General features: G+C 38.7%; 1 protein-coding gene across 1 annotated transcript; it reads right to left on the bottom strand.

Annotated features, from left to right (window-relative positions):
* Positions 1-7,142: 7,142 nt before the first annotated feature.
* Positions 7,143-9,076, bottom strand: LOC147625452 (uncharacterized). Its single transcript, XM_086819030.1, has 6 exons — positions 8,570-9,076; positions 8,198-8,332; positions 7,977-8,042; positions 7,819-7,887; positions 7,555-7,611; positions 7,143-7,446 (listed from the first exon to the last, which is right to left on the bottom strand). The coding sequence occupies exons 1-6, from the start codon at positions 9,068-9,070 to the stop codon at positions 7,402-7,404; spliced, it is 873 nt and encodes a 290-aa protein (XP_086675156.1). The 5' UTR covers positions 9,071-9,076; the 3' UTR covers positions 7,143-7,401.
* Positions 9,077-9,732: the final 656 nt, after the last annotated feature.

Raw genomic sequence — 9,732 nt, 5'->3', positions numbered from 1 at the left:
TTCGCTAGAACTCTCTCTACAATCTCAAAGGTAATAGTCTAATAAATGGAATGTTTATAGCTTATGTAGCTAAGCACACCAATATTGTAAATTTTTTAAACTTGGCACACTCAATGAGATTAAAAGAGAAAATTTAGAGAATGTTTTAATGTGCTCTCTCTCTCTCTCTCTCTATATATATATATATATATATATATATATATATATAGCTCTCACTCTGTATCTAGCTAACCGTACAATAGACACACAAATAGATAAAGAAAAAATGCCAACAAAGAAATCAACCTTGAATAGGGAATTGGATTCGAATCACTAGCTTTGATGCTATCATCCTTGTGCTTCCTTCTACACAATCACACGGAAAAACCAAAAAAATAATAAACTTATGATCTCTCTGTTTTTCTAACTTGCATTCAAAAACAAAATGTTGCTAATTTAATGAATTATGTTAATGAAATCGAATTTGGAACATTTGGAAGGGTTGAAAATGGAGAGAAACATAGAGAAATCCATGGTGGAATCCACTTACTCACAAGAAACAGAGCAATTGCCAATGCTATGGTTTTTTAAGAACCTATCAATGAACGTCGAAATGCACAGCCACAGAGAGATATAGAGCAAGGCTCTTTTTCTTTTTTATTTAAATGAGCCGCCCGTGGGATGATAATTTCCATTCTATTTGTTGTGTCATTGGTGATGTGAAAGATATTAAATCCGAATGTCATTCTATAAGGCATGCGTTTTCATTTCCTCGGAATGTTAAGCACCCAGCAACTATGGTGGTGTATTCCGGAGATTGCACTCTTCACTCATTAGGATCCCTTACTTATAAGTGCCATTTTTGTAATGCCCTAATTTGAAAATGTGAGGCATCAAGAAAGCTAAGACAATAAGTTGGCAAACATTGCTGTGGAAGTGGGAATGTCTCTTTGATACCTTTGGAAAACCCACCTCCTGTGCATTGGGTGAGTTGTTGCTTGGTAATGATAATACAAGTAAGGAATACAGAGAAATATCCGGTCTTACAATAATGCTTTGGCATTTGTTTCACTTGGTGCTCACTTGGATAATCAGTTCACTAGGAGGGGAGGAGTATTTAATTTTCGAATCCATGGTACTACCTATCATCGTGTTGGTTCTATAGTACCTGATGAAACACGAGATGCGGCTCCTCGATTTGCCCAACTATATGTGTATGATACAGAGCATGAATTAGAGAATGGACTTCATGGGATGCCTTCTTTAAATCATAATGTACTTGAGAGGTTGCAAACAATGATGTATGAATATAATCCGTATGCCTCTGCTCTTCGTACAATGAGAGAAATGTTGCAGTCAAGTCCACACGCAGATTTGAGAATGGTCATCATCACTGAATCGCGATCAACTTCAAGGCAATACTTAGTTCCTATAGGAAGTGAGGTAGTAGCTATCATGCCGGGTCAAGGGGATGCTTTATATGTGGGGCATAGAGATATTCAAATAGTGTCGCGCACAGGTGCTATAAAAAAAATATCCAACTTGCACCGTTCGTATATGCCTCTATTATATGTTCTTCTATTTCCTTGAGGCGAGGATGGTTGCCATGTCAGAATTCCACTCAATGCTAGGAATAGACAAGGTTTAAATGAGGAGACAAAGACCATAACTCAACGGTAATATTATGCATATAGACTACAAATAAGGGAAGATACAAATTCCTGCCTTCTGTGCGGTGGTCGGCTATTCAACAATATATCGTTGATGCATATAGTAGCATGGAAGAATCTAGATTAGTATAGATACCCAATAATCAGAAAGCATTGTGTGGTGCTGAAGTATACTAAGGTCTTGCAGATATGGTTAATTCAAGTGATGAGGTCAATAGAGTCTCTGGGAGCATTGCTAAGGGCGCATGGTAGTTCTACCATCTTCATATACAGGAGGGCCTAGATATATGCATCAATTGTACCAAGATTCAATGGAAATTGTTAGGAAGATGGGTAAACCTGACTTGTTTATTACCTTCACTTACATTTGTAAGTGGGATGAAATAACCAATGCCTTACTACGTGGTCAGGTTTCCCAAGATCGACCGGACTTAACAGCTCGGGTCTTTTATGAGAAACACAAGGACATGATGCACTTATTGGTGAAAAAAGAAATATATGGAAAGGTGTTGGGATTTGTGTCGATTATTGAATTTTAAAAAAGAGGCTTGCCACATGCACATATATTATTGATAATAGAAAGTGGAAGGAAACCGGTAGAGATTGCACTGCACACTATGATATGTTGGTATGTGCTGAACTTCGTGATGATAAGGTGATGTTTCTTGGGTTGCACTCCATAATTAGTCATTGTAACATCCATGGACCATGTGGGGAACTAAATATGTGCTCTCCTTGCATGGTCAAAGGGAGGTGCAAACATCAGCATTGATGACAATGGATATCCAACTTACATGCAGAGAGACGATGGTAGTTTCATGTAGGTAAAGGATCAAAGGGTGGATAGTCGATGGGTTGTTCCACATAACCCTTTTCTATCTATGAGGTACAAAGCCCATATTAACATTGAAGTATGTTGTACTATTACTGCCATAAAGTATTTGTATAAGTATGCATACAAAGGACATGATAGAGATACTATAGAGTTGCAAGATTCACATGGGGTTATTGATGAGGTGAATCAATATTTGGATGTGCGGTACATGTCTGCATTGTCAGAGGCATGCTAGCGCATAAACCAATATGATTTGCATGATGAAAAGCTTGATACACAAAGGTTGCATGTCCATCTCCCAATGCAAAACAATGTGATATTCAATGATCATGATGATTTGCATGATGTGATTACTTGTGATGAAAACCAAAGAACATCTTTGACTGAATGGTTCAAAGCCAATCAATTGTATACGGATGCAAGTAGCATGCTATATGTTGATTTCCCTTGCAAGTGGGTGTGGAATTAAACTTTGCACTCATGGACTAAAAGGAAAAGGGAAAATGTGATCGGACGTATGTATAATGTTACTCCAAGTGGAGGTGAGCAATATTACTTACGCATGTGTGCAAAGGTTGTAAATCTTTTGAGGATTTACGATCGGTGGATGGACATTTGTATCCGTGTTTTAAGGCTGCATGTGAAGCTAGAGGAATGCTAGAGAGCGATGAGGAGTTGTATATGTGTCTCCAAGAAGCTGCATTTCAAAAAATAGGATTCCAGCCGCGTCAGTTGTTTGTCATTATAATGGTTTTTTGTGAGCCTATATCCCCATGACACCTTTGGAATAAATTCTCCATCGAGCTTTCTGATGATTTTTTTCCATACCTTGCACAACAACAGAGAGGGTGTACAGATGTTGATGTTTGTCATTCTATAGCAAAGAATTAAGCTCTGTTGCAAATCCAAGACCTCTTATAACAGTATGGAAAGCGGTTGCATGATTTTGAAGGGTTGCCTGTTCCCAATAGATCAAGTGTTGCCAGTATCAACAATGGTTTGATGATGGTAGATATGATGTTTGATTCTGTTCAACAGGCAGTTTTGTCCGTTTCCATGGAAAGGAGTGTAAATAGTTGTTAATCAAGAGCATTTGACACTATCCTTGAGGCTGTTTCTTTGAACCAAGGTGGAGTTTTTTTCCTTGATGGACCAAGTGGATCAGGTAAAACCTATCTTTATAATGCTTTGCTGTCACGATTACGTGGAGAGAATCAAGTTGCATTGGCATGTGCATCATTTGGAATAGCTGCATTGTTTCTTTGAAATGGTCGTACAGCGCACTCACATTTTAAAATTCCATTGGTGCTCAATGCTTTTAGCACATGTGGAAATGAAGCTAACAGCCCATTAGCGGAGGTGTTGAAGCTTGCAAGGTTAATTATTTGGGATGAGGCTCCAATGATGCATCGGTATGCATATGAAACAGTGGACAGGACATGTGGACAGGACATCGAAAGACATTAGGCAGAGTGATTCAGTGTTTGGTGGGAAAGTTATACTCTTTTGGTGGTGACTTCAGGCAAATCTTATCGATTGTGCCAAAGGGATCGCCTGAGGACATTGTTGATGCAATATTATGCCGGTCACATATTTGGAGATATGTGAAAGTTTTAAAGCTCACCCAAAACATGTGGATTAGACACAGTTCTTATGATTATACGGAACAAGAATTTGTCAAATGGACATTACAAATTGGAGACGGCTCTATAGGCCATCCAAACAATGAAGATAGAGTGGTAATACCACCATGAATGTTGATCCATGGGAACTCCATTTTGCGTTTGGTAGAATGGATATACAAAGATCTTCAGAGGGTGGAGGAATATGGATGCTTCTTTAAAGATCGTACTATACTTGCACCACAAAATCTAGAGGTTGATGAGGTTGATAAACTAGCCTTGAGTTCACTGCCTGGTCTTGAAAGAGAATACCTCAGTGCTGATTTGGTTGCTTCTTCCGAGAATGATGCAATATTGTACCCAATTGAATACTTGAATAGTTTGAACTTGGGTGGTGGTTACCCTCCTCACCACTTGATTCTAAAGATTAATTCTCCTATCATGCTGCTCTGCAATTTGGATCCTTAGTGGGGACTTTGTAATGGTACCAGATTGATATGTAAGACAGAAATCACATTGGAGATAGGGTCTTCATTCCCAGGATCATATTCATACCTACCATGCTACAATTACCTTTTGACATGAGAAGGAGACAATTTCCTGTAAGGTTAGCCTTTGGTATGTCAATAAATAAGTCCCAAGGACAATCATTGAGTGTATTGGGACTTTACTTGGCCACCCAAGTATTCACATATGGACAGTTGTACGTTGCTATATCACGTGTTAGATCATCTGATATAGTGAAAGTGTGTGTAAATCATGATATGGAACAACAGGAAAGCAACATAGAAGATTCAAGCGAAGTCTTCACAACCAATGTTGTCTACAAGGAGGTTTTCCAAATGGCATAAACCAGGATGTAAGTTTAATCTATGCCTAAAAGGTAGAGAACAAGCTATTGATATAGCAACTTACAAACACTGGATACTACAATCATAGATATATATGTATCAATGAAAAAAATATTTTCAATTATGTAACATGTGTAATCTATGTTGTCTTTCTATGCAATCTTTCACATTGATGCTTCTCTCTTCTTTATTATTGAATTCATGTATATAAATTTACTTGCATTTAGCTAAAGATACCATGTAGATCCACAAAAGAGAGTGCCCTATCATTGCTCAAGAGGTGGTCCTAATTGTTGACATGGAGGACGGGTGTTGGTGAGTTCCTATTTGTTATTTTTGGACATTTGGATAAGCAAATGTTTACTTTTGACTTGCTTTTATTTATTTTTCTTGCTTGGCACAAAATACTAAGCATATATATAGAGAGAGACAAAGGGAGAGAGAGAGACCTTAAAGTGTTATGTAAAATATTAGTGTTGTGAGTGTTATATTTGATATCAAGATGGCAAAGATATCATTTTTATTTGTTTATGGTGATGGCCAAGATATTGAAGGTAATTATTTTTGAGATTGCTATAATTCATGTATTTTGTTTTTCATAATCTATGTAGTATTCATGGCTGAATTGTAGACCCTTCATTTTGGGAAGGAAAAGCAACAGTATCTCTAATTATCGAACTGTTAGAGAGCACCGGTGTTTTACAGTATATATAGAAACCTGTTTTTATGTGGGTTTTACGTTTTGTTTGGTGAATTTATATTGCTATTGATACATTCTTTTCACAACAGGGAATATCTTTATTTTTAAGAGCCCAAATTATTGTTGGGTTTGTATGGTCGAGACCCATACAATGAGAGCTTTGGGCTCCTTGGAATTTACAGTATAAGATTACAAAAGATCACGGGGATCAACTTCATGTGCATGTAATGTTTGTGGATTATGAAAAGCCTAATAGGTTAGATTTTCGAGTCATAGGCTCTGGACAATACAGATTTTCGAGTCATAGGTACTGGACAATACATAATTTTTCGGTTTGCTGTCTAGAAGCCTGTTCAATCCCATTCGACTCAAATATTGATCCACCAAATAAGTTCTGTAAGGTTTTGTTATTTTCCTTCTTTTTTTCCACGAAAAGTTTATCTTGCACTAGCTAATGTTTTTTTGCCAGATGGAGGCAAGGAGTATAGGCTACCAAGGAGAGATAATCTAGTTGTACGTAGATTGTTTTAAAGCTTTGTTCAGGTGTGTTAAGATTGTCAATATTATGTTGGGTTGAGATGTTGGCTGTTTATTAACGCCAAGTTTTGTGCTTTATTCAATGAGATTAAGAGCTTTAGGAGTATATATATGGCAAGCATAGTGTGTTTATATATAGGTTGGCAATTTAGGGACCATGGGGCCGATCATGGGCTTCACATATAAGGCTTATCCCTACTTACCCTTCGAAGATGAGCGTTTATTTTTTTTTCAGTTGTTTGGAATTAGAAAGTAAGAAAAAAAACACACCCATGCATGCCATCACTTTTGCCAATGAGGGCTTGAACCTGTGATCTTGGGACTCTAGAGCAACACCTCTCTCTACTGCATTGATTTGTGATTGACAAATAAGAATACTCTTGCCCGTCAGGGACGGGTCAAGCCACTAGTTATATTATATAGAAAGGTAACTACTTCCACTCTATTAATTAGGTCCTTGATTATTTAAAACACGATGAAGCCTTGGGCGGTGGGCTTGATTTCTTGCGTGTTGATGATCTTGTTGTTTGCTTCAAAGCCATGCAAAAGCTATGAGTTCATCAACATGCTGTGAACATGCTCTTATAAAGCGAGAAACGCTTAAAACTCAAATTATGCTCTTATAAAGCGGGAAATGTCTGATGCTGAAATTGTGTAATTTCTCTTTTAGAACTTTGTCTTGCTGTCCCATACCATTAGAACCAACTTAAAAACATCTCATTAGAACCAACTTAAAAACATCTCTTAGAGGTATACTTTTTTTATGCTTTTTTTGTTTTAGAATTTCACTGTGAGATTCATTGCAAGTTGAATCAAGCTCTCAAATATGACTTTGAAAAGATAACATTTGAAGGAGACCTGCAAAGTCTGAGAGGTTGTAGCAGAAAGACAATCAAAATATGAAAAGCTTCTTCTACAGTACTTTGAACTTTCGTTGGACATCTACAATCTGATTCTATGGTACTTTTTACTGAAATACATTTGTTTTGCACACTATTAAAAAAAACATTGTTTACAATATAGTACTGCACGTATAACCGGAATCTGGAATACAGGGAACACCGCCGAGAAGATGCTTTATTTAAATTCAATGTACTAGTCAAGAATCCAGTTGTAAGGTATGGATGATTTTGGATGGTCCTAGCTTGTCCGAATCATGCACTTAATGGAGTTGCGTTCACGATAATATTGTGATTACCATCATGGATTAGTCCTTTGTACGTAAATAATTCAGAGCCTCTTTCTCCATAACCTGCCGAGCAGCCAACATACAAAGAATCCATCAACCTCGTATTCGTAATCAGATGATAAACTCAGATAATCCAAAGTTTAGAACGCCGGTGCCCCGCTAAGCTATCACCAGCTCGTCTGTCTGCATGGAGTTGATCGTTGGCGTTTCCAACCTCATCGACAAGAACTGCGGTCGTCAACATAAATATCGTCATATTTAAGAATGGAGGAATTGAAGCTAGCTGCTCCAGGGTTTCTTAGACTTAGAGGAGACGTTTCATAACAGAAGACTTGCGCAAAAACAATCAGAGGTAATTATGGTTGATAATTCTGCAAGAGTAAGTATTAAAATTCCTGATTAAAGTTATCTACACCATTCCGCGTGCTTGTTTACCTGTACTTGGTTTTGGAGCGCCTGAACATAGTTGATTACCTCGTCCAGTATCATGGATTTACCGTTAATCTGCAACATATTTTTTCCCTAAGAATTAGAACAAGCAAGGTGACAACTAATTATCTCGTAGTTAGCGTAAACGTTTGAGCGACGCGCACCTTTCTGCAGCCAGGGACTAGGCCCTCCAAGAACTTCATGCGCTCCCTGATCTTGTTTCGTCGAGCCTGCCCATTATTGGCGTACGTTATGTTCAAAGGAAACATGCCGAATTGGACAATTAATTAAGAGCTCATGGTCGAGGAATTAGAAGTATGTGAAAATGGCATGATTTGTGTCAAATTGATATCATTAATTAGATTGGGAGTTTTGTTAACCATACCCTCTCAGCCAGGCTATGGCGGTCTGTAGCCTGACCTCTACGAGCACGCACATAAATGTAATCCTGCTGGTTCTTCATTATAGCAGCTCCCAAAGCTGTAGCCTTTTGCTTTTTCGTGATTTGAGAACCCAATGCCTACAGCAGCAGAAAAGAAACTGCGTATTAGCTAACTGATTTGACAATAATAGAATGATATTCGTGACTATCTTAGATTTAGTTGTGGAAAATCGAAAGAGGTGTTGTAATACACAGTTAAAGGTGATTCTACCGTGTATTTTCACACTTGTTATGATCAAGCTAGGTCTAGCTAATTTAATTATACGTGTCCGCCGCCCGGCTTAGAGAAGAATATGCATCGGCGGCGGCGCACACCTGAATTGTCAACGTGGGAACGGTGGGATCAATCCTTTGGCCAATTTTCCCGACCAATTCTCGGTCATGCAGGTGCAGCAGGACGTTCATTGGGCTTGTTATTTTCCCAGTTGTGTCCGACTGGAAAGGGCTAATCAGGCCACATGTAGTATTATTACTACTATTTATGACAGTGCCCTTGTCAATGAGCGGCTGGAGCCCTTGGTTAGTTGGCCATTGATGTGCAAATGAATTACCAGCGCCAGCTGCCGTTAATCGCCTTAAACGAGGCGTAGTAATCTTATCCAAATCAAGCACAATATTATCCTCAATGGCAGAAGCTGAGGAATTCGAAGAAAATGGCCTTGTGCTTGATATACAACTAGAGCAACAATTACTAGCAAATATCCCATCAGAATCTAACATAGGGTTGGCTTCAAGTATTGAAATTGCCGTCTCATCATACTTTGAGGCAAGGGTAATATGTTGAGGCAGGCTAGGATTCCAAGGGGGGAGATCCATATCATCCACCAATGCTATATTGGATTACCGTGGATCTAACGCAACCACTTCAATATATATATATATATATATATACTCATTTCATCACATGGACCAGGCCTTGTTGCTTCTAGCTCGCACGCTGTCACTACTTCTTTATCCCTCGAAAATTTACCGCCGGCTTACTTTTGCCTGCTCAAAATTGTACATGCTATACGAGGGAACACGTGACACGTGTGTGGAGGAGGGGGTGGGTTAATGTAAGTCCTCATAAAGTACCCTTCCAGCCGTTTGGCTATTGTGCTAAGTCCCCCCCTCTTAGCCGTTTGGCTATTGTGTGGAGTGAGGTTCGTGCAAAGGAAACATGCACGAAGGCTCGTTTGGCTATTGTGTGGAGTCGAGACTCGAGGATCGTGCAAAGGAAACATACACGAAGGCTCGCCATTTTGGATACATTTCAGCGGGAGTATTTTGTATCTGTAGGGAGAGAGAACGTTAAAAACAAGTGGCTCGCCATTTTGGATACATTTCAGCGGGAGTATTTTGTATCTGTAGAGAGAGAGAACGTTAAAAACAAGTGGCTCGTATCACCCCTACATTTGTCTATTTGACAAATATAGGCAGCTGAAAAGGCAGATACAATGTGATTACACACAACCTCCCTGTGCGCATTAAGATTGTTA

Source organism: Cibotium barometz, chromosome 24, assembly GCF_041138505.1.
Source record: "Cibotium barometz isolate CiBa-2024 chromosome 24, ASM4113850v1, whole genome shotgun sequence".
In the NCBI taxonomy this organism is placed as follows: domain Eukaryota; kingdom Viridiplantae; phylum Streptophyta; class Polypodiopsida; order Cyatheales; family Cibotiaceae; genus Cibotium; species Cibotium barometz.
This window is presented reverse-complemented; position numbering and strand designations above follow the sequence as displayed.

Bases quoted from the DNA above. Each gene is read 5' to 3' on its own strand.
- LOC147625452 (XM_086819030.1), bottom strand. From the start codon at position 9,070: ATGGATCTCCCCCCTTGGAATCCTAGCCTGCCTCAACATATTACCCTT. The intron at 8,043-8,197 runs GTATGGTTAACA...AATAATGGGCAG, and splicing joins GCCATAGCCTGGCTGAGAGG to GCTCGACGAAACAAGATCAG. The intron at 7,447-7,554 runs GTGATAGCTTAG...GCTGCTCGGCAG, and splicing joins CCATGCAGACAGACGAGCTG to GTTATGGAGAAAGAGGCTCT.